The sequence below is a fragment of the Apodemus sylvaticus genome, chromosome 14, assembly GCF_947179515.1.
Source record: "Apodemus sylvaticus chromosome 14, mApoSyl1.1, whole genome shotgun sequence".
In the NCBI taxonomy this organism is placed as follows: domain Eukaryota; kingdom Metazoa; phylum Chordata; class Mammalia; order Rodentia; family Muridae; genus Apodemus; species Apodemus sylvaticus.
The window spans coordinates 52,498,667-52,524,922 of NC_067485.1; the positions used below are offsets into that span (position 1 = coordinate 52,498,667).

At 36.2% G+C, this 26,256-nt stretch overlaps 1 protein-coding gene across 6 annotated transcripts in view; it reads right to left on the reverse strand.

Moving 5' to 3' along the window:
- Arid4b (AT-rich interaction domain 4B) overlaps window positions 1-26,256 on the reverse strand; it is a 112,882-nt gene that overhangs the window by 25,311 nt on the left and 61,315 nt on the right. For 4 of the 6 annotated variants that reach the window (XR_007973258.1, XM_052157077.1, XM_052157076.1 and 1 more), the window contains exons 8-17: window positions 25,950-26,088; window positions 23,853-23,932; window positions 20,738-20,814; window positions 19,063-19,217; window positions 16,418-16,490; window positions 13,674-13,768; window positions 12,519-12,616; window positions 9,941-10,181; window positions 9,350-9,528; window positions 4,349-4,609 (exon numbers count right to left, since the gene is read on the reverse strand). Coding sequence is in view for 5 of the 6 variants with exons in the window: in XM_052157077.1 (XP_052013037.1) it covers window positions 4,349-4,609; window positions 9,350-9,528; window positions 9,941-10,181; window positions 12,519-12,616; window positions 13,674-13,768; window positions 16,418-16,490; window positions 19,063-19,217; window positions 20,738-20,814; window positions 23,853-23,932; window positions 25,950-26,088 (1,398 nt within the window). In the remaining variant the exon portion in view is untranslated. The remainder of the gene's footprint in view (window positions 1-4,348; window positions 4,610-9,349; window positions 9,529-9,940; window positions 10,182-12,518; window positions 12,617-13,673; window positions 13,769-16,417; window positions 16,491-19,062; window positions 19,218-20,737; window positions 20,815-23,852; window positions 23,933-25,949; window positions 26,089-26,256) is intronic. The other 2 variants (XM_052157079.1, XM_052157080.1) reach the window with 2 other exon arrangements.

The following is a 26,256-nucleotide window of genomic DNA, read 5'->3' on the forward strand; positions in this document are numbered from 1 at the left end:
TTTCCCAGAGTATTTGCTTTTTTTATCATTATTACAAAAATCTCAAAGCAGGAACATGATTTTACATGATTTCTTCAGTACACTAGCTCCACTGAATGGAATACACTGAAGTACAACAAGACAAGGGTAGACTAGTCTAAAAAAAAGTACAGGGAAACTAAGCTGAAAAGTAACAGTTTGGTAATTTTAAAAGAACAAAAGAAAAAGAAGAAAGTCCTAAGATATGAGGATTCCCAATGAAACATTAATCCGTCTCTTAGTTGCTAACAGACTAGCTCAGTATTCTGAAGAGAAGTTATATTCCTGAGCCCAGAACACTTCGTTATGAGAGTCATGTTATTATGATTAGTTAGAAAAATAGCAACATAAAGTAATAAACTGCAGTAGTTACCAGAATAAAGCAAAAAATTAAAGAGATAACTTTCAAATACAAATAAGAAATAAAGTACAAGATTATTAAGGGTAGAAAAGAAAAACACAACCAACCAACCAACCAACCAACCAACCAACCAACCAACCAACCAACCAACCAACAACAACAACACCACCACCACAACAACAACAACAACAAAACCAGATGCAGCTGCTGCAGCCAGAATCCAAGCAATGAGTGTAATAGGCGTGACTGGCTGGATATAACGTTACTGGTTAAAGACAGGATGCCAAACCTAGGAGTCCTGAGAAGTACCATTCTAAAAGTATGGGATGTGGGGCTGTCGTAGAGGGTTTACCAATACATGAGAAAACAGGATAGATGCAAACAACACAGTCAAAAAGTTCATGGAGTGATGCACGGAGATGGGGACCAGGCAGGTCAGACAGGACTGTAAGACAGAAGAAGTAAGTGCCAGTCTCAAAGCGGTGGGGATAATCTGAACAGATCAAGAAAAGCAGGCCCACGTCTTTTACAAGACAACATCTAGTCAGGAGTGTGATATTAACTTGTGACTAGCAGTGACAAATACATAGCCTGATTGTAGATGAATACAAGAAATTAGTATAAATTAGTAAAATATTTCTTCTTGTTTCAATTTTCCAATCAGATTAAAAATCAAAGTTACCAGCTGAAAGTGAAGACAAGGAAGGGGTGTGGGGTGGTAATTAGAAACAAGTAAAATAGTCTGCTATGAAAATAAGAGAGTGGACAGAAAAAAAACAGGAATAAGGCTCACTTAAGGTTCATATACTATATATCACAAATCAATGATGCTACAGAGATGGCTCAGTGGTTAAGATTGCACCCTACTACCTCCAGAGTATCCAAGCTCAGTTCCTGACACACATGTTGGGCAGCTCACAGCCCTCTGTAACTCTGAGCTACAGCCCAATCACAGGAATATAATTCTTAAAATTTTACAAAGACATATTTTCGAAAGCACTGTAATTTTATTTTTAATCCATTAATTTTATCTGTATTTATTTTTCTAGATTGCATATTATTTTTGGAAGGATTAAAAATTATTCATACAATGATTTAAACCACTCCAAGCATCCTATGCATGGTGATTCTCTATCAATTAGCAGTAACTTAGGATCACTAACAGTATTACATCATTTGTGGTTTGGGTTCAAGGGCTCCAAATTTACTTGAAGTAAATTTAAATAAAAAATTTTTTATTCTTCCTTGTGGCAAAGAACTCTCTCCACTGATTATATGAATATAATCTTAGTTAAAATGTTTTATACTGTAAACTGGGTTACAAACAATATTTAAATTTATGCATTTCAAAAAGAAGAAAAATACAGAAATAAACAATAAAGCTTTTTAAAACTAAGATATTCTTATTTCTTTAAAGAAAAATTTTTCTTACAGAAAGTCAGATAAAATAGACACATAATAGCTCCATACACAATGTGCTAAAGCATCCTTATCGTGAACCAGTGTGAATGCCAAAAAGCTGTTTTCATGAACCTCTATACGTAAAGTTTCATGTCTAACATTTCCTTAAATGGTAATGTACATTAATAGCGCTGGAGACCCCTAAAGTCACAGAAAATAACTGAAGAGCTGATGGTGATTTGCTGTAGTCCTCTGTATTAGTCGTTTCAGACAAGAAGAGACATCAACAATAACAACAGTTTTTGCTGGTTTATGACTAAGGCACTCTTTGGTAATTACTGCAGAGAACAGTAGGGACATTGTCATGCGCACTAAGAGGAGATTAACTGTTAAATGTGCTGAAGTACAGTCCTGTCCTCTATGCTGCAGAAGTATGCAGATCCACCCCAAAGGTCTTCATTGAGATTGTTAGGTTCTTCTTTGCCAAGTTCTTAGCACAGAACTGCTTGAGGTCAGAACAGAAGGATCGGATTTAATAATATAACATGACTTGCTGGGTCAGGTCTCACTTCCTTTCCTGGGTCATTACAAATCTGAATGCCTCAACTTAAAATGTTCCTTTCTTTCTGTCAATTTCAAAAGTGAAATACTGAATATTCTTTCTACCTTCTGCACCCCAAACATTAACAAAACTGTGTTTTTCTTTCGTCAATCTCTTCTTAAAAATCAGAAAATATGGTTTTACTGCTTTTATAAAAAGTTGCATTTAAAGTGTGAAATAATTTCCTCCATATTTTATTTCCTATGCTTTTGCTTAAGAAGCTAATTAGAAAAGATAATTGAGCCTGAATGTTGTGAAATCTGGACAATGCGTAAATCCTATTCATCAGCCATGAAATTTCAAGCATAATAATAATTTTAAAGAGGAAAAATTGCTTCTGTGTGGAAGTCAGCAAAGTAACTAGGAATGAAGAATGGAAAGGACAGCCGAGAGGCAGCAGGCCTCTCTACCCTCTGGGGTGGTCCTGTCAGCCTTCAGGCTCCATAATGTACACTTAACTGTGCATGCGTCTGAGGAAGAAACAAGACCGCCTTAACATCAGGGAGATGGAAACTACCCAACACTGAATACAATATTCCCACAGAAAAATCTGAGGTTTCTCATATCAGCCAACCTGTCAGTGAGAGAATTTCCATACAATAAAGACAGAAGGGCCAACAGCTCTAAGGACAGACTACATGCAGGGTACCATACACTATCTGGCAAAATCTATGCCTCAGAACAACTACACTTCAAAGCACTGGTAAGAAGACATTCTGAAATCCATACCTTTACCACTTTACTAGAAATTCAGTATCTGAACTCCTTTCTGATTTAAGTTGCCATAGTCTTTCTAGCATTTTAAAAGTCACACATATGCTTTTATATATGAACGTATCAAAGTATACTTTCCTCAAATTAGAAAAGCAATCAGATTAGGTCACAACTGCAGAACTTACTGCTGTTACAACAGAACAAGAGGTATGCTACTAAGAATTCAAGGTATGAGAATTTGAAATGTATTCTTAGAACTTCCCCCAAGCCTTAGGCACTGCGTTTGCTTGGAGGTGACAGCAGGGACTGAACTGAAGCACTCTCAGGACTCAGTGGGTACTTGACCATAAGTCACACCTCTTCTCCAAGAATAAATTTAACTATAAAGCCTGACAACTGTATTTTTCCTAAAAAACACAAGGACTCCCTTGATAAAAAACACCAGTAGAAAAAAACAACTAAGCCTAATTTCTCAAACTCCAACTAGATTTCATACATATAATTTCACAATACACATTCCAAAGCTAATGAAGTTACTGTTGTAAAGGTCTGCTTAAAAACTGACTTCTCAATGCTGGATAAAACTGAAATAGTCTCTTTAGATTAAACTCTCCAAAATTATACAAGATAAAAATCTTAAGTCCCTTTGCACACCATGTCTAGACCTCTGCTTTGTCTTTCACTGCCTGGACTCAGGAGCAGTGAGTAGGCGCACAGGCGCTCTCCCTCTTCACATACCTACTGCTGTTTTGAACTATGGTTTCAAAGACACAAGTAAGGCCCTGCGACTTCTGAAAAGGTAGTAATGTAGCTGCTGACAATAAGATCTTTTAAAAATCAGTGATGCTTCTAAGAAATTCCGACTGTGAAATCCTTGCCTATGGAAGGATGGGGATTTAAGTGGAGAAAGCAGGCAGCCTGGTTATGATGTGATGAAGTCATTCTTGCAAAATCCATTACCTGTGTGAGGTTTTTCTATCATTTCATTCCAGTGTATACTCTATTAAACATGTATTAGACTTAACTGTCTAGACCTACTTTCCATATACTAAAGATGTCTGTGAAGTGCTGAAAACATGAAGTAGGGAGGTAGGGTGCCATTAAGTGAGGTATTTACATGCTAAAAGCTTGATATTTTTAATGTTAATGTGTTCAGTTAGAGTACTAGTAAGTCTGTAATTCTTATGTAAGTTTTTAAATAGAAAAGTATTTTAGAAGTGTTTGTAATAATCACTAGCTGAAACTCAAGTTACCTCACATTCCATCCGCAGTAATGCACCAAGTAAAGGACCTCTCCACCTTCGACATCAGAATCTTTTATACTAGCTTCATACATTTTTTGATTTTTCCCTCGTCCATACCGCACTTGGACTTTCATGCCTGGTGGATAGCACTCAAACTCCTCTTCTTCATTGTTGTCGTCCTCATCTTCATCCTCGTCTTCTTCCTCATCTTCTTCCTCCTCCTCTTCTATTTCTTCATCATCTTCATCTTCTTCTTTAATGGTTTCATCTCTTGAAAGGTTTAAAAAATTGCAGAGTTAATAAAAGTTACTTCATGAGTTTCAGTTCCAAACCACATATACCGATAAAAATTGTGGCTTTGATTGTTCCAGAACAGCAGGTTCCATGTGTATAAAAATGCTCTGAGTTTCAATTTAGTATTTAAAACTAAAACCTGTATGAGAGGACAAGTGTCAGAAAGGTAGTTTTAGAGGAAAAATAAGAAGCAAAAATAAGTCCATTAAAAAAAATCCTGCACTGTAATCCCAGTCCTTGGGAGATGAGGCAGGAGGATCAATGTGAGTTCAGAGGCCAGTCCAGGCTACCTAGAAAGAGCCTGCTCAAACAACAGAGGAAGAGATTAAGATTGATGATTTTCACCAGTCAAAGGAATCTAAGTTGTGTTGAACAGTCCGACAGGAGTCTGGCTGACTGAGCACTCTCTCGTGCTTTATTATGGAGGCGTTTCACAGCTCAGCTTATGCGCGCGCGCGCACACACACACACATACACACACACACACAATTGTTTCATTACCATTTTCTGACTAAAACTTACTCTAAAACAAACATGTCCAACCTATGTATTTTTAAAACAAAATTGTCAGTAATTGATGGCAAGTGTTAGTAATGTTAAGATATGTTCAAAACAGATTCTCAAATGTTGAAGTAAATGAACTATAATTTTAACTTTCACATGGATTTTCTATGATCACATAAATATTACATCTATCTATGCAAATATCACAATTTCTGCTCTTTACCAGACATTTACTCAATTTTCCTGCCATAGATTCTTTCAACATGAAAGCTTCTTAAAAGTAGGAAGATTTAGAGGCCAACTCCAAAATCAGAAAACAAAAACACAAACTATCATTGTAGGAACACTAATCTATTTTCATCATTTCAGTATCACGTAGATTCTAAAAATGGACACATAGTCCCTTTTTCCCTTTTCTTCTCTTTTTTTAACTGCAATTTTGAGATAAGATTCTCATTATGTAAGCAAGCTTGGCCTTCAACTTTGATCCTCCTGCCACAGACTCCAGATTTCATCACCATGCCAGATTTTATGGTCTTCCAAAATTATCCATAAATCTGTACTGAAAAGGTTGGAGAAAACCTCCAGTTCTGAATCTTACCGATCAATAGTTTTATGTAAAATAAATTTCAATATGAAATCAAGCGTTACATTTGGGCAGTTTTTCTGCTTTGCAATGCGAGTCCACTAACAAGTCTCTCACAGAGGATCTATCACTTCACACACATTGGAAATGTGTAATTATAAGAAAACAGATATAGAAAAGCCCCTGCAATACTAAATTTCAGCTTTAAATTCTTTCATAAAAATCTTTTTATTAATAATATGTCTCAGCCAACATTTCTTACTATATAATAAATTATATATGTAATGAGAAAACCTAACAGATAAAATGGAATGAAAAGTGAGTTCACAAATCTATCAACTTTGACTGAGTGGTGGCTCAAGCCTGTAATACCCCAGAGCTCAGGAGGCTAAGCCAGGAGGAGGATCCCTTGATCAAAGGCTAGATATCAGGTTCTGTTCTCAAAAATTCAGAACAAAGAACTAGGAGTGAAGGCAATCTAGGCCTATGAGAATACAGTTTTAGTCTGGAAAGAAGAGCGTGAACAAGACATTGGCATTTCTATCATGAAGTATTTCAATCAGCAAAGATAAGTACAAAATCATGAGAGATGGCTTTATAGCTATTAATAATATTAAACGAATTTATATTCATTTATGCTATTTATATAATACACTGAAACTGCTAGGACAGCACTCTGAAAAAAATATGATTCATTCATATTTTAGGACTGCATTGTGGACATCTGAGAGAAAGGGATGATGGGGAACATGGTACAAAGAAAAGAAAGCACCAAAATAACCAGTGAAAATACCCGACTCATACATCAAAAAATACCCTGAGCCCACTAGGTACATGCCACTATTATTAGACATAAAGACCTCCTATAAATGGCTGTGGAAACAGAACACTGGAAACTGTTAGATAGACCAATCAAAAATTTAAAAATTTACACTTAAAATCAATCTCAGACAGAAAACTTAACAAAATTTTATTAAACTACACATTGAAGTTCAAAGAAGCAAAAAACATAGATACTGGCAATTAGCCAAAGAAAACTATTCTGGTTTTTCAAAGGCACTACCAGCAAATTCAAAAGTCAATGGGCATAGAACACCCAGAAAGGAATTTCCTGAAAGTACCCATTATAAGCAACACACTCATTAAGAACATATATTACATACAAGCACACACATGCATGTTATTTGTTTTTTAAAGATCATTGTGTTAATGTATGTTTTATATGATTACAAGCATAATGAGCCATAGGGTGAATATGTAAGTCAGAGGGCAATTTGGGGGAGTTGGTTTTCTTCTCACTGATTTCTGGGGCTCCACTTCAGGCAGACTTGCAGGGCAGATGCTTTTACCCACTGAGCAAGCCTGACAGTCCTAAAGTTACCTATCTTCTGAAGAACAATTATGTTTGAAAAACAAACTATGTCAAAATACAATTTTCACCCGAATCAACAGAGAAATGCCAGATTTTCCTAGTTTGACATCACTGCTCTACTTACAATATAATAAGAAAAAAAAGCCATAGTGTAACACACACAGTGAAGAGCACGCAGCAAGCAGAGCATCCTACAAGCATTAACCTTTTAAATCTCTTATTACCAGACCATGGAGCTAGACAGACAAAATTCTTGGTGGTGGCCAATCAGGGTGGCCAATTTTTATATACCAAAAACCAAACAAACAAAACAACATAACCAATGCATCATATCTTAATGTGTTTATATTTTTTATGATCGTAAATACTGATTAAACTAAGAAATTAATTAGGGTCTGCCTTTATCTGTAGTTTTGCTTTCTGCAGTTTAATTTACCAATCATCACTATCAGTTAAAAAAATATTGAATAGAAAATTCCAGAAACTAATAACTTATCATTTTTATATGGTACGCTAATATAAGTAGTATGATAATACCTTGCACTGTCCTGATCCAAACTGCCAGAAACTAATCATCTTTGTCTGGTTACAGTTTGTATGCAACCCACCCATTACGCATCTGTCAGTGCAATAGTGCTGGGAAGGAGGCAGCAAGGCTGGAAAGGGTAGATGAACCCTATGTGATACAGCAAGGCATATAAGAGAATACATATCACAGTCATGTTGACACCACACATACAATAAGATCTCCCACTGCTCCAAGATTATGCTGCCTAGTGAGGTCATAGCCACTTTAATAAGCTCATAGCCACTTTAATATGTGTAGGGGCACTTTTTTATGCTACATACAACAATGAAATCACCTAGCAACAGTTTCTCACAATATACCTGTGGTTAAGCAGCATGATTGCACTTTTAATAGTCATTTTTTTCATGTATACTATAATGTAAATATTAAATGTGGGTGCTCACCAAAGGGAAACTGGTTTGTGATATGAATAGTCATGTATTACTTAAATGTTCTTAGAATGTCGTCATTGTATAGTATCAAGTGTACATATATAAACATAGAGGCTGGCTTTCCATGTGCTTAGGCTACATAGTCATCTTCACTTGACAAGGGCTAGCTTTATCATCAATGTGAAGGCCACAACAGCACTCATACATACTTACAGTACATAGAGAACTCATACAACTGAGAAGTTAATTTACTCACTATTTATTATTATAAGGAACAATTTGAACACTTACTACGAACAGAGAAGAAAAAGTTACTAGCAAGTATCTGTGACAGTAGAGAACACTACAGACACTGCAGCACTTATACTTTTAACTGAAAGCTGCATATGAATTTTCTCCTGAGGTGGAAGAGTCTGGTAAGAATACCTCCATGAAGCTAGACAGCACACACTGGTACTATATGCACATCTGAGCCTTGCACTATCCTGCTCCGCCTTGCCAGGAGTGTGACAAACCATACCTTTGTATTTTTTTCTTTTATATTTCACTAAGCTAAACAGATCAACATCCTTCAGGTAAAAATCTCAATCTTTACTTAGTTTCTAAACTGGAATAATCTCTAACACCAGTAAAGTATACTTCAAATATATACATACACACAGTGACTAGAAAAAAATACTCCTTACTATATTTACCTGAGTATATTTATTTTTTCCTTCCATGTTTGTATAATGGAACTAAATTTTTAAAATACTAAAAGGAAAAAACTTTTTTTTAGTATTTTTAAAATACTAAAAGGAAAAAGAGTTACTAGTGCTATTGACGCTTAGTTTTCTAAGTCTCAGATGAAAACCAATGATTCTTTCAAAGCCAAGGACCCACCAATAGACCATTTAAATCAACATTCCCAAGTAGCCAGATCAAGTATGACTCATCAGACACAGCCAAAATGACTCATACACTTTCGGCTTAAGATACACAGACACCCTCAGTCCCCACAGTCAATCTTTAAAACTTGTATTACCAAGTCAGGAGTGGACCATAGAAAGAGTAGTGTTCCCTCAAGAAAATTATTTATAAATTTCCATGATGAGAGCAAGAACAGATCAAAAAATATGATCTTTTTAAGAGTTCACATTAATGGTGTCTCTGAAGGAATCAATTTTTCTTAAACAAATTTCAATGATTCTTCTGTACTCCATAAATCAAATCAATTTAGATTTAAACGTTCGCAAGACCAAATAAGAAGACCGTATCCAACCAAAATGTATCATAACCAAAGCAGATGTCTTACCCAGATCGCGCCTGCTCTTCCTCAGCATCTACCTCTGTGCTGAAGGCCTCCTCCTCGGCCCTAGCTGTGGCACCATCTTTATCTTCCATGGTTTCGTTTTCTTCTAGTTTTGTAATGTTAGCGTCTTTTTCTTCATCAGACTGTGCAGGTATACATTCTAATATGCTTTTTTTACTTCCCTAGAGAAAGATCAGAAGAACTAAACCAACAACAGTAAAAACTTAAACCTAAATCAATGATCCTAGCTGTCAGCATCAGGAGGTGCCAACCAATATGATGCGGCTCTTACTTAGTTAATGCCAGCATAGTCTTGCATTTTAAAGAATATACTACATAAAAATGCTAAAACTGTCTGAGTAATTACTATACCTATTCTACAATAACATTTGAGGGCTGCGGATATAATTCAGTAGAAGAGTTTGGCACTCTGGGTTTAACCCTCATCAAACAAAAAACTAACAAATGCCCTTAACAAAAGATACAATGAAAAATAATAATGTGCAAAAAGCTAACAGGTTAATTTGAGAAACGTTATAAAGGATGTAGAAAATATATCAAGATGACAGATGACAATTAACAGTATGAGGTTACCAGGGAGGGCTTGATATTTTCTTTTCTTTCACTCTCATCCTCAGCAGGTGTCTCCTCTTTTGGTATCATGTTCTTACTGTCTTCCACATTTATTTCTTTGATCGCTGTTTCACTTTCTTCCTTAACTTTTACTTCTTTATTTTCACAATCTTTACATGGCTTGTTAAGAACTTTCTCTGGCAATGCCATCTGAAAGTCAATATTAGCCGACCTGCAGTACTCCTCAAAGCCATATAAGTACCTGGAAACATGCAGACATGATATATTTAGTAAGAAACATTCCAATACATTGCTGAACAGTGTGTGGAGCTGTTTTGGTTGTTTTCCTTTTGTTTCATTTTTGGGGATGGTCTGAAGCTAGAGAAGATGCTGAGGCCTCTTGAGCGTCATACGGACGCATTTCAGTGGCCCATTTACAAAGTTGTTATTTAATATGAAATCATGTCTTAGGTTTTATGATTGTTTTAATACATTCTTATAGTTCTACGTCTTTTATTGAGAAAAAATAAGTAAGCCTAAAATTATTGGCTCTCCTAACTCAGCCTCCCAAATTCTGGGATCACAGACATGGGCTACCATGTCCAGACCCACCCCACCCCACATTTTAAATATTGTATCAAATAAAATCAATCAACTTTTTAAAATCACAGGTAAATGAATGAGGTGGAAACAATCATTCTGAATGAGGTAACCCAGATCTAGAAAGACAAACATCACATTTTCCCTTGTCTGTGGATGTTAATGTTCAATCTTCAGACTATGTCTACTTCATCTGGAATACCTACAAAGGTCTGGGAATCACCAAAAGACCACAATAAGTGACTTTTAAGGGAGGGGATAGAATATACTTATATAAAAAGTTAAAAGGGAATAACAGAACAGGAAGGGTTAAACAGGGGTGAAGGAATGGACGGTGTGTTAGAAAAGGGGATAGGGGGATGGATAAATAACATCAAAGGCCCTTGGAAAACACATTACACAGTAATAGGTCAACAATACTGGTACTAGACACCAGAGAATACAAACAAAAAGTCCAGTGGGGTCTGACTTACTTCCTTTGAAATATAGGTCTAACATTCAATAGCCCGCCCACCCCCTCCCATCCCCAAAAACATTTTAAGCTATTACCACTGCTCTTGGTTACCCTCCAGAACTGGAAAGTAAGATCCTATTACTGAAGACGCCTCATGCTTGAGTCATAGGACTCAAGTATTACAAACTTGCATTATGTCCTCCTTACATGCTGTCTTTTATAGTGCTAGAAGATGCTAAGCAAACTCCTGGAAGAGCAAAGTAGTCCTTCAACACAACCAGCCATTTTAACCCTTCAAGCTACAATAATGGCTGGCCTGGAACACATGCCCTCTAAAGAACCAGTGGCACAAACATTATGAGGGAAATCAACTATTTTCTGTAACTCCTATTCCACAGAATGAAACCCATACCTGGGTATCATTATAAGGCTAAGAACCTGTGTGGTTAGATAGGTCATAAGCCCTAGGGGAGAACCTACTATGTGGCTAAATGGACATAGTATTAAACTAATGATTTACCATTACACTCACAGATCACCTGAGATCACTTGCAGTAGACAATGGTCCACAAATAGCAAGTAGCTAAGGTACAGGGAATAATAAGAGACTGCAGAATGCTCAGTCCTATAGAGAAAAAATAGATGTATGTGTATATGAATATGTAAATGTGTATGGATAGATGTATGTGTATATGAATATATGGCAACTCCCCTCACAAGACTCAGAAACCGCTGTGGAAGAGGGAATGGAAGGAGTGTAACAGCCTAAGATAGTGGATGATTACAAAGAAACTGTCTTCTACACACAGCAGGGGCAGCTACATACAAGAGTAATCCCTGGCAAGTTAGCCACTCTCCAAGTAGAAGAACATACATCTAAAAATATTTAGGCCACACAAATTGGTCTTGAAGAAAAAAAGAAGAAAGAAAGGAGGTAAGGAGGGAGGAAAGGAAAGGAAGAAAGAAAAACAAAGTTGGGTGGGTGGAGAAGGAAAAGTTAGGGAGTGAATAGGTCAAAACACCTAAGAAGCTTACAAAGAACTTTAAAACTAGTATCTGAGTGGGAGTGGAAAGTTACAATCTAAATAAAAGGAACAATAGTAGCTACTAAGTAGAAGTTGCAAAGATCATCAATGGTAAAAATCGACTGTTGAGTATTTTTAATGTGCAAGGTAAAGTTTACTTTAGTAAACTTCATTCAAACAACAGTGCATTCCTAAAGAGAAAATCATAATGACCCCTTTGTAAATAAACTAAGGAAACTAGTCTTAGGATACTCAGATAGGGTCAAAGAACACCCACAACAAATAGGATCTCTTTGGCTTTGGAACATGAGCTTTTTAATTTCTATGCCTTCAAATGATCATGGATGGCATCTAACATTTTCTTTACAGATTCTTAAATATCTAATATCTAGAATTATTTCTATAGACTAAATAGTAAAACTTTCCAGTTTCTTCTAAATTAGCATAAGTTAAATGGTATATTCTGTGTTATTTTCTAGGTAAGATACTGAAGACAATCACATCAAGTACACTGACTTACTTTTTATAAGCACATTTAACATTGTATCCTGCAGCTGAGTTTAAGACAGGGATCCCAAGATCTTGGTAGACTTGCTTCCAAACAGCTCCACTTTCAATCTAATAGACAAAGGGGGGGAAAAACCTTTCAAATTAAAAGTGGGATGGTAGTAACACATTTTAACATACATAACAAATATGATGAGCTACATTTAGTGGGTCTAAATTCAAAAGCATGAGAAATAATGATAAATTTTTATTGTGGCTTACAAATAAAAAGTTTTAGTACTCAAACAAATGTCAGACCACTCTAAATATTTAAATATTGGGCTATTAGACTTTTAAATAAATTCAGTTATGGTAAATATAAAAGTACTTGTTTTTAAATCAACACTTCTAACAACAATGAAAAAAGTATATTTTCCTGTCAAATTCACATGCTAGTAAGTCAAATTACTCCATGAACTTTAAAATAAAGTATTTTAATCTAGAGCACAGTCTTGAGTAAGATGAGTCATACATGGCAAAACTTTACAATATCACCTCAGAGCAGCTCAAACACACAAGTTTTATGGAAGGAAGGGAGGGAGGGGAGAGAGGAAAGGAAAGAGGGAGGGTGGAAGGAGGGAAGGAGAATGTGGCATAATCAAGGGGATCTCTGTGAGTTCCAGATCAGTCTGAGCAACATGGAGAGTTCTAGGCCAGCCAGCAAGGGCCACATACTAAGATCCCATTTTGAAAAGAAAACAAGAGAAAAAGAGTGTTTCCATCTCTGGGCTTATGCCTTGACTAAGACAGGACCTCACTGAATCTGACACACTCAGATTAGACATGCACTCTATGATTCTAAACTTTATGTCCCAGCCTTATCCTTACATTCTTAGTAGGAGACAATAATTTGAGAAATGGCAGATAAACACTAGGCAGCTATTAATCAGTCACTGCATAATGCTTTCTTTGAGCTTTACTCAGTAACATACCAAATGACCCTACAGTAAAGCTACACTTCTGTGTCATTCTGACAGAGGGCACTAAGTAAAACCTCCAAGATGTTACAAAGTGGTAGAGAAAGAGAAGAGCCTGCCAACACATTCATTCCTAAAACCAAGTGGAAGAATGATGCCTAAGGAAGCACACTGTATGAAAAACACATTTCACTTCTGATTATAATACTTACGTTATCAAATCCTCCAAGTTTGTGCACAAGTCTGAATAACTTAAAAAGATTCAAATTTCGATACCCAAGCACAGGCCGTTTGTTAATAGGTGTACCTATTAAAACATAATGTATTAGCACCATGTTATTTATATATATAAAAATCTCAAAGGATTCACATAATACCAATGATTACCATCTACACACGCAAAACTAAAAACAAATACTTTTTTCTCTAAACCTATGGCATCATTATTTTAAAGATTTTGCACATCAGGTTTTTACAGTCTTATGTTTCTTTCTAGCATCTTTCCTCTGTTGATATATAAAGGACTGTGATGGTTTGTATATGTTTGGCCCAGGGAGTGGCACTATTTGGAGGTGTAGCTTTGCTGGAGAAAAGTATGTCACTGTGGGCATGGGCCTCAAGACCCTCTTCCTAGTTGCCTTTAGAACAAGAAGTAGAACTCTCAGCATCTCCAGCACCATGTTTGCCTGGATACTGCCATGCTCCCACCTTGATGATCATGGACTGAACCTCTGAACTTGTATGAACCCCAATCAAATGTTGGCCTTATATATGCTGCCTTGGACATGGTGTCTCTTCACAGCAGTAAAACTAAGACAAGAGTAAACAACAAGTAAAGTATGACAAACTGCAAATCTTTCAAACACTAGGGAAAAAAGCTGAGAAAAACTAAAATACTGAGATATACACTAGGCAGCTATTAATCAGTTATTTCACGATACTTTCTTTGACCTTTACTCACTAGCACTCCAAATGATTCTGCAGTAAAGCTATACCTTTGTTTCATTCTGACAGAAAAAATTACACAGAGACAGGAGAAAGAGAAAAGAGCTAGGCTGCAACATATCTATTCCCAAAACCAAGTGGATGAATGAATAGATTCTTTTCTAATTAGGTCGTAATCATTTTCTGCATTTTTTCCTGTATCTCACACAAAACTATAAGGAAGACTGAACTTTTTAGACCAAGTTTCCATGTAACCAAAATATACAGATGAAAAATATTTATCATTAAAGAATGAAAAAATACTCATACCACAACAGCCATTAATACTTGTCAGTATAGAACAAATTCCTGAAGATCTTATTTGGCATCAGTAAATTTTAAAAAGTTAGAATAAGTAGGCTGGAGAGATGGCTCAGCACTTAAGAACACTGACTGCTCTTCTGAAGGTCCTGAGTTCAAATCCCAGCAAGCACATGCTGGCTCACAACCATCTGTAATGAGATCTGACGCCCTCTTCTGGTGTCTGAAGACAGCTACAGTGTACTTAGATATAACAATAAATAAATATTTAAAAAAAAAGTTAGAATACAACCTCTGTACACCCTCTGTCCTGCTGTGGACAAGTGTGCATGCGTGTGCAAGTGTGGGGGTTGAGATTTTTATTTTATGTGAATAGGTGCTTTGCATATTTGTATGTATGTCTTTATACAACATTCCATAGAAGCCAAGAGATGGCCTCTAGTCCCCTGTATGTTGAGCTACAGACAGCTCTTACCTACCATGTCGGTGGAAGTCCTCTGGAAAAGCAGTCAGTTTAAGTATTGTTGTTCCATGAGCCAGCTCTCTCTCCAGTCCCCCCCTTTTACTTTTTATATGTGTTTGTATTTCTGTTCATGAACATGTGTGTGGATGTCAGAGGCTTCTTTTTTCCTTTGAGGTCTCACTTGGCCTGGAGTTCACATATTTGATTGAACTGGTTGGCCAGCAAGCCTCAATGATCCTCCTATCTCTGCCGTCCTAGCATTAGCATTCCATGTACATGTCACCGTACCTGGCTTTTTAAAATATGGGTAATGGGAACTGAACTCATGTACTTATACTTACACGGCAAGTAATTTACCAACTAAGCCACCACTCAGCTTTCTTTTTAGTTTTTGGGACAAGGTCCCAAAGTTACAAAGTTGTCCCAGTTAGCCTGAATCCTCTCAGCTCAGCCCAGTTAGCTCATCCTCCTGAGTAGCTGAAATTACAGGCTTATACCACTAGGCCCAATTTTAGTTTTAGTCCTTGTCTCCTTCTGAGGGAGAGTATAGTTTACAGAAGGGTTTTATATATCCAAGGCTAGCTTCAAACTTGATATTTAGCTAAGAATAATCTTGAACTTCTAATTCCGTTCCACTGGGCGAGTGCTCGGATTTTAAGCATTTGTTACCACACTCTAGTTTATGTGGTAGAAAAAGAATTTGGCTTCATGCATGCCATGTAACCACTGTTACCAACTAGGCCAGCCCTATTCTTTACATTTCTCTTGCAACATTAAGCAAATTCAGAAAGTTGCCACACTCAGCTGGAGACTGTCATTCATTTAATTCTTTATTTTTTTCTGTTTTTAGGTTACTTTTCCTTTTGTATGAAAAAGAACTTTTGGCGACAGGATCTCATCATGTAACCTTGGGTAGCCTCAAGCTCAGTCTTTCTGCACTAACCTCCCTAGTGTTGCGATTAACAACAAAAACCATCACATATAGCCTACACTTCTTGCTGTATTTCTGGATCTCTCTTGGTCTATGAGGTTGGGTGGCAAGACTTACTCAATGACCAAACATATGTGATATTTTGTTCTATATCTTATACATAGTTAAGATTAAACATGCTCACCTCCACCTTCCGTGAACTTACACAGTAAGAGTGACAGACACACTCACTTCCACCTTCCGTGAACTTACACAGTAAGAGTGACACACTCACTTCCACCTTCCGTGAACTTACACAGTAAGAGTGACACGCTTACCTCTATCCTCCATGAACTTATACAGCTGCTGAAGAAAGTTCTCCCTTTCCTCTGGAAATGGTTCTATTTCTTCCTAATTTTAATCACAAAAGAAAAGATACTGTTTTCCTCAATTCGGAATTTTATTAATGCAATCAACATATCTTGCCAACAGCAAAAAGTAATATTCACTTAAGTATTTCAAAGGCAGTTTGCAAAACATTTTTTTACTACTAAGCTGTTCAAAACCAACTAAGTCTAGACATTCTGCAGTATATAGATGAACACTTCCTAAAAGGTATCTCAACAGAATTCCAACTGTCAATTTTTATATAAGAAAAGGCACTAATAAGTCTGTTGATCTCTGAACTGTTACCAGAGATTTATTCTTTAGGTTAGGGTCACAGGCTCAAGAACACCTATTCTCACATATATTAAACTTGGACTAGAGTTTAACATCAAAGCTCATTCCATTATTGCTCCTCAAGGAACTCAGAAAGCACAGGTCCCATTTGCTCTAAGTATCCTTCATTACAGGCAGCCCCACTGTAGAGGACTTCAAGCTTACATAATCAGTGAAGTGGGGAACAAACTTGATCTACAATACCTGAAGATTCAGACTTAGGGAAATCTTCAAGTAATAAAATAGTTCCCCGAATTATCAATTACAAGGGAGGGACTAGCTTCTTGCTGCTGTGGCCAAGGGCTGTGGCAGTAGGGAGCTGGTCCTGAAGCAACCTGCAAGGAGCAGGGTAGTAGGTAAGATGGAGGAACTCGCCGATTCATTGACTTTTATTTATTCAACAAACAGAAAGCACCTCTAGTGTAGGCACTGCTAGGGGCTGCATCAAATGTGAGAAAAACCTGTGGAGCCTGCTGTGACAGAGCATGGGAGCAACTGCAGAGAGTGACTCAGCACACACACAAGCTGTGCAGTTACTCTAGGAAAGAAACATTCTAAAAGGCATAGGAGATTCAACTAATATGCTAAACAAAACTAAACATATTTGGACAAGTCACATGTACACTGTCATTGGTCTAGTGAATTTTCCCCTTGTTTTTAAGAGGAAATTTTTGTGGAGCAAAGAACAGTAATTTTAAGAAAGAACAAAACAAGACATATTAATAAGCTATTAGAAAGGTACTTAGACAAAGAAGAAATGACAACTATTAACTTGCTTGTGATAGACTGCATTTCTCAATTTAAACAGCTCACATATGTCAGGTTTTGGTAAGGCAGTTAAATTCAAATATAGCAGGGAGGGAATAGCTGACACTATCCTAAATGTCACTATGGTAAAATATTTGTCTAAAGCCACATTAGTTTTGTTTCTATTCCATAAACATCTAAGTTTGTATTTAACTTAAACCATTTAGCTGGCAATCAAATTTGCTTCCACCCCATCCTACCTTCATCCCAAATTTGCTTTAAAAAAAAAAGTATTTGTAAAACTCAAACTTAAGCAACTAAATGTTCCGTAATTGATATTTATTGACCACCTGTTATGGGTTATGCACTATGATAAATGTTAATAATATAAATATAGTACTAAGAATTATTCTCTCTGAAGAGCTTACAAATAAATTAGTAAGAAAAAGAAAACATGCAATAAACCTAAATAAGAGTGGTGGAGAGACACAGAGATAGGGAGAGAGATGCTATACTGCAGAGAAGGCAGGGGTTTCACTAAAGAGCTTTAGAAACTGACCAGACATGCGCCTAGCAGTCCCCACTACCAGCACTGTACACACACACCAGGGTGTGGAACAGAGGGAGGGAGAAGCAGAGTGCTATGGTGTCAGAGATGAGAAGCAACAAAGTACGTAAAGTGAAAGAGCTAGAGCTCAGAGTTCCCAGGGAAGGAGGTGCAGAGACAAACACGAGGCAGGTGCAGCAGAAGCTGGACCATCAAGGAAGCCTTCACACTTGGAGCTGGAAGCCTCCAGCTTGTGAGGCAAGCATCCAGATAATACCTCAACCTTAGTTCTGATTTTAATATTTAAAATAAAGAGCAGACCTAGGCCAGACTGAAACAGACAAGTTTCTGTGTTATCATTTGTTACTGTATTATAAAATATAACTTAAAAGAAACTCCTATATCATTAACAATTTACTACAATTAAAGAACAGAATCCAAAAACTAAAAACATTACATATTCACAAGAAATTATGATTTTTCAAATAGAAAAGAGTAGGTGTTATCTGTATAGGACTTAGTCGGTTTTTTTGTGTTAGAATTATCTTTCTCCTGAAGTCACTATAAAAATCTAAAACTTTAACTCAGATGAACGCATATGGAAATCCATATTATGAAGTTAAATTGTTTTCCATTCTGTGAATCTAAAAGATGCAGACCTTCACTTTTCATTAATGCAGCTGGACATTATTTTCTAGACTTTTGGTAATTGTGAAGATACAACTTGTTATGAGATATTATACACGACGGTTCAAAGCATGTTAAGCAATAGGTGGTATTTTAGTCATCCCCAGTAAAAGCACCCCTGAATTACCTAGGATGAGTGTATGAAACTACTCTTTATTCCCCACACCCACATTCCCGATTTCAGATAAAAAGCAAACTTGATTAGACAAAAGTTTATGATGAAAAGAGCCCTACTAGTAAGACATTACTTAACAGTTTAAAAGGCATCAACAATTTTTATACCTCTTCTTCGCTGCTATTATCTTCTTTCTCTTTTTCATCATCTTCCTCCTCCTCCTCTTCCTCAGCTTCACTACTGGAGCTGTCTTCTTTTAATTCAGTCTTCCAGTTAGCAGGAATAGTTCTACTTTTGTGAAACTCAAGTGCCTGATCAAAGGCTAGAAACATAGCACAATGTCAGTGAATGGAATAGATTAAGACAACTAACTGAGTTATAAGAAATAAAAGCTGAGCTACCAGCACTGACATTTTTAAGTGTGTTCAAGGCTCCTGGTTCTGTACTAAGAACAGTTATATGAAGTTGCTCACTTACTCCTCCTGATCTTATATGTAGAAGATCGATTTTATGGCTATTAAAGTCCACTGATATCACTGGAAGGGTTCTTAGATTCAAGCACATATGGGCTGGAGAGATGGTTTGGCAGTTAAGAGCACTGACTGCTCTTTCAGAGGTCCTGAGTTAAATTCCTGGCATCCACATAATGATTTACAATTGTAATTCCACGTAATCTATCTATAATTGTAATCCCACAAGATCTGATGTCCTTTGCTGATTTTCAAAAGTAAACACAGACAAAGCACTCACATATGTAAATAAATAAATAAATAAATAAATAAATACATCTTAAAAGAAAAAAAAAAAAAAAAAAACCCAGGCACTTCAATTCTAGTACTCGGGAGGAAGAGGCCGTCAGATCTCTGCGAATTTGAGGCCAGCTCAAACTACAAAGCCAGTTCCAGAACATCCAGGGCTAAGAGAAAATGTCTCAAACAAGCAAGCAAACAAACAAAACGCAAGAGGAAAAGAGGCAATTTTCTTTTTTAAACAGAAATTAAGTTTTTATGTCCTAGAAACAATTTTAACAGATGAGTCAATGTTTTTTCATTACTACTTGTTTGTTGGTTTTTATGGTTTCTGTTTTTGAGACAGGATCTCTCTGTGTAACCTTGACTGTACTGGAACTGGCTACATAAACCAGGCTGGCCTGGAACTCACAGATCCATTTGCCTCTGCCTCCCAAATTCTTGGATTAAAGATGTGCACCATTATCCTATGAGCCAAAATTTTACTCATTAATTACTAAATAGTATCACATCAAGCACAATGCTAAAAGTAGACAGAAACATTCTCTGCAAGTCTAAATCTAACTAAGTCAAACATGAAATTCTGTAAATAATGAGTTTAAACTAAAATTAGCTAAAAGCAGTTATTCTTTTTTATACTACATTGGTATTAATTACAAATAATAAATTTGTAGGCAGTCTATTTACCTTTAAAAGATACAGTAAGAAACCATACTAAAAACAAACTAACAAATATAATCACAGCATTACTTCTCAGTCAAATATAACTATTAATGCCTTTGATTAGGAATATACATTAGCACAGTTAACAAATCAAAATTACCTTAATTTTATTTTTGTCACCCCTGTAAACCAACAGTTAATTTCCTAGGTAAAATGTACATTACTGATATAGCTATTTGGTATTTTTTAAACTACTGATCCAGATTATTACGCTATTTAGAACTTGTATTAAAAAGGATGCATAAGAAGACATGCAAGCTTTTTTAAAATACAAATCTAATAAAAACATATTAATAAAGTACAAGAAATCTGAATCTATTAACTTACAAAACACTTATTATTCATAATCTTTCCAAGATTATTCCCTTACCTTGCTTTAATATAGCATCAGGCTTCGGTACAGTGTCACTAGTAATTTCATGGACATCTTTTCTTGGAACTGAAGTACTATATATTATTCAATTACAAAGATGAAAAAAAAAAGAGAGAGAGATTAAGACAGTAGTCACCAAATCACAAATACCACAAAAAATGAGGCCATTAACATGTGCAATCAAACCAACTGTACATAGGGCTATGCATTACACTGAAGGATCCTGCCTTAAGATTTGATTTGTTTATGATTCAATTTAAATTCCAGAATGAAGAAAAGGAAATAGTATCAAACAGTGCTCTGCCTAGGAACAAATGATAAATCTCTATAGCAATGTAAAAGTGCAAACAAGCATTTCAATAGCAGAATGCAGAAATAAAAGGAGGAAGAAATCAGCAGTAAAATTTGCCATTATCTTGGGAGAAAGGTAAGATTAGTTGAAGACAGAAAGAAAATATGTCCATTCATAAGACAAATTTGTTTAGTTTTTAGTTTACTCTGGAGGTGTTTTCAACAATGTTTTAAAAACTATTTTAGGATCACAAATCAACTTCTAAACTGCACTTAGGCATTTTATTTCAGAATGCCTCACATACAAACAACTGGGACAGGTTTGTGAGATTTTTCATCTCTACATGAAAAATATCATTTATTGTTCTGTAAATAAACCAAAATTTGGTTTCTATGTATTTGGAATGTACCAATTACCACCCCCATCACAAAAAAACCCAAATGATACTCCAAACATAATTTTCAGTGCTCAATTTCTTTCAAATGTTTTATTTTGCTAGACAGATGGCTCAGGGTTAAGAGCACAGGCTGTTCTTCAAAAAGGCAAGACTTTAATCCCTAGCACCCATACAGAAGCTCACTACTATCTGCAGCTACAAAGGCACCAGAAGTATGCACAGACATATACATATGTAGCAGAGGATGGTCTTGTAGTACATCAATGGGAGAAGAGGCCCTTGGTCCTATGAAGGCCCAATGCCCCAGTGTAGGGGAATGTGAGGGTGGGGCGGCTATAGAGGGTAGTTGGGTGGGGAACACCCTCATAGAAGAAGCGAGAAGGGGATGTGACAGGAGGTTTCAGGGGGAGGGGGACTTGGAAAGGGGATAACATTTGAAATGTAAATAAAGAAAATATTGAAAAAAAAAAGAATCTGTTAAAATGCTTTAAAAAACAAAAAACATCCATACATGTAAAACTTAATTTAAAAAGAATTTCATCTTTTATTACAGAATTTTCAAATGCTTACAAGTGGGTAAGGAGTATGCAAGTAAGTCTCATACACACCTCAGCCATGCAACCACACTCAGAAACTCAGTTACTGTTTCATTTCTACATACTTCCTTCCTACCTCCATATAATATACACTTTTATTCATTTTTCATTTTGAGCTTTTAAAACACTTTAATGAAAGTGTTATTATTAAATACATAAATATTAAATATGTGATCAACTTTCTTAGTGTTAGCCAGGTAAAAGTAACAAAATAAATTGTATATATAAAAGCATAAAATGTGATAATCTGACACAAGCCTGCTATAATAAATGATTGTCATAGTCCAATTACTAAGCACATCTGTTACCTCACATAGTTATCTTTTTAGGGGATGGAGTGGGGAGAAATATCAAGTACATGAGATAATGCTATGAAATACAACTGTAACATTATATATAAGACTCTGAAGCTTATGCCTTTTGACCATTTTCCTTCTCTATTCCCAAATATAAATATTTCTTAAAATAAGTACTCAAATTTGATGTTGAAATTTCTTTGATTATCACAATTTTGTTGAAGTTGTTTTCATGAATTGATTTCAAAATTTACTTTTCAGAACTTGAAAACCTAAATGCTAAACATCGAGAAGTGGCAACCAAAAGGTACTGACACCTAGTAGCAGCTGGTTACGGCAGCACCAATCTGTAACCCCACTCTTAGGAAGCAGGAAAAGCACAGACTTCTGAGGCATGAGCAGGACAACAGGGTGGGGAAGAGGGAGAAAAGGAGAAAAAGAAATACTCAGTCTCTATATAACATTCTTTAAAAGGAAAACGAAAAATTCAGAACTCTTCTCTTAAAAAACAAAACTTCTCCATGGCAGATAGTGCTGAAGCACACCTTTAATCTGAGCATTCAAGAGGCAGAGGCAGAGACAGAACTCTGGGTTCCAGGACAGCCTGGTCTACAGTAGGAGTTCCAGGACAGTAGTCGGAGCTACACAGAGAAACCCTGTCTCAAAAAAAAAACAGGAAGAAGGATGGAAGCAGGGAGGGAGGGAGGGAGGGAGGGAGGAAGAGAGGGAAGGAGCCATCTTCTCTGAGAAAGACTGCTTTGTTGCTATGTAGAATACATTTTTAAAAAATCCACTTAAATCACTGTAGAAGTCATATATTAGCCAATAGAGCAGCATTTCTCAACCTACTTAATGCTTGACTCTTCCTCATATTATAGTGACCCCCACCATAAAATTATTTTTGTTGCTATTTTGCAACTAATTTTGCTGTTATGAATTATAAATATCTATGCTTTCCAATGGTCTTAAGTGAACCCTGTGAAATGGTTGTTAGATACCCCCAATGGGCTCTTACCCCACAAGTTGAGAAACACTACAGTTACAGTTGATCATTTTTAGAAACAAAGATATTAAATAATCAAAAATAAGTCTTAGGACTACTGATATGGCCAAGCAGGTGAAAATACCTGCTGTCAAGCCTAACAGCTTAAATTCAGTCCCCATAACCCACACTGTAGGAGAACCAACTCCAATAAGAAGTATTCTGACCTCTACATGTACACTATGACACTCACAACCACCCCAAGTAAATAACCCCAAAGACATACAATATATCAGCATATAGTTAGATACACTAAATATTGAATCTGCCTCAATAAACCACTAGTTATCATATACATGACTAAGAAAGTGCTAAGTCTATGGTAGCAAATCTAATGAATAAGAAAAGATATTGTAATACTTCCAGAGAGTGTGAAAGCCATTCTCTTTGAAACATTACTCTTCAAAAATTAAATGGGTAGAGTCATAGTTTTGGAAAATATGGCTCATATGGGAAAGATTTAAAAAAAATCACATGAACAATACTTACAATTTGCCATCTTTGAAAGACCGAACAAGAATATTGTCTTTTTTCACAGCAATCTCATCACTACAGTCAGGACAAACCACCTTTAAAAGAAAGTACAGAACTATCATAAATATAAGTATACTTACAGTTATGTACAAACCTGCTATCTAAACGCTTCTGAAGGTGTAGAACAGCACTTTGTGGCTGAACAGAGGACAAAGACCCAGAGTCCCCAGAATCTTGAAGACCATATGAAGACTAAGCCTTCAATAAAAACTATAAAACCTTAAATAATGATCTAACATAAAAGTCTGATTTTAAAGATTCACCTTACAGCTTGGCACTGGAACACATGCCAAGCTGTTTAATCCTAGACTAGTAGGATGCAGAGGCAGGCAGGTCTCTGTGAGTTCCAAACCAGAGAGTTATATGAATTCAATCCTAGAAACTACAGGGTGTTAAGAGAGAACTATTAATTGCAACAAGCTGTCTTCTGACCTCCACATGCACTCTCTACACATGTATGTAGCCATGGCATCCCCCCCCCATAAATAAATGAGTGCAACTTAAAAATTAAAATAAATAATAAATTATTGGGCCAGTGAGATGGTTCAATGGGAAGATTACTGGGCAGTGTGGCTACACCTAATGCCTAATAATCTCAGGACATGGGATGGTAAGGCAGAAGCTCTTTATTTTAAAATCAGGCAAAGTGCATAGAAAAGTCATATCTCAAACAACAACAACAACAATAACAGAAACAAAACAGCAAAAAACCAGAAAGACAGTTAAAAACACATCATGCTCTTCCAGTAGACCCTAGTTTCATTCCTAATAAGACGGTTTACAAGTACTTACATCCTGTGTCTTCTAATTTCACAGGTACCTTCATATGCATAGTACATAGAAACACATACACTCACACAGAAACACATACACAAATAATTTTCAAAGTTAATTTTCAATTTATAAAAAATTCCTTTAAAGATTCCTGGGCTAGGAGATGGGTCGATCAGTAGGTAGTGTTTGCCATGATCACATTAGGACATGAGTTAGGATCCATGGCAATTATATAAGTGTGGCAGCATGACTCAGAAATCCCACTATTAGGGTGGGAATGGGGAGATCCTTAGATCAGCTAATCAGTCACAATGCACAAGAGTTTGTACACATGTGGCTAAGTTTTCATAGAAGTATATTTTATTTACACAGAACAGTGTTAAATTTTTGTCAAAAAACTTCCCTTTGCTTAGCATTTTTCTAAAAAAAAAAAAAAAAAATGGTTTTTTCCCATTTATTTCCTTGGGACAGGGAGGACTATACGTGGTCAGAGGTTGGAGAACCACTGCAGAGTCGGTGCTCTCCTACTGTGGAGTTTCAGGACTTGAACTCAGGGTTCATATTAAGTGAAACCTTTATCAGCTGTGCAATACCTGACCCAGTAACAGAAAGATGAGTGCCAATTCACACAAAGTCTGGCCTCCTTTTACATTTTAGAGCTCATAGTGGATTTAGGAGTTCTCTAAGTTTACATCATTATTTTTCTACCCAAAATGCCCAGTTTCTTCATTATCAAACTCCTTCACCAAGACTTCTTTGTATCTAAACGATTTAGAAAGTAATGTTTGCTGACTTAATAAAGCTAGACACTCTCTCCTATTGTGTAACTATAAAAACCATTAGTTAGAAAAAACAATGTTTCCTGTATAAACTTACCTCATTAAAAGCACTTGTTGCTCTTGCACAGGACCCAGTTCAGTTTCCAATACCCACCTAGGGACTCACAAGTGTTTGTAACTCCAATTCCAAGGCCTTTTCTGGCCTCCAAGGGTACATACCCATATAAAAGCAAATATTCACACAAATAAAATAAAAACTAATCTATGTATTTTATGTATATGGAGACTTTATCTGCATATAAAGTTGGGATCCCAGAAGAGAGTAACAAATATCATTAGATGGCTGTAAGCCACCTTATGGTTATTGGGAACTGAACTCAGGGCTTCTAGAAGAAGAGCCAATGCTCCTAATTTCTGAGTCTCTCCAGATCCACTCTCAATAAATATTTTTTTTTTTTTAAAACAAAGGATTAAGGTCTTTTATATTCAAAATACTCACCAGTGCAGGAAACCACATCGATTTCTTTTTATCCAAACTAACATAATCTACACAAACAACTTTGCCTAGTAGCTCGTCAGTCTGTTTCCTATCATCCTCATCTTCATCACTGGATGAGGAGGAAGATTCCTCCTCTGGTCTAGAAAGACAAAGAAAAAAAAAAAAAAAAGAACAATCTCATTTACTTCAGGGAGACAAATATACCAATAGTTAGCAGGCTATTTCAGAACTTTCCCAAATCCACCAAAAGCTGAAAAGGAACTCTTTTCGATTTCCAATCATTCTCTAAATTTCCAAACAGTAGCAG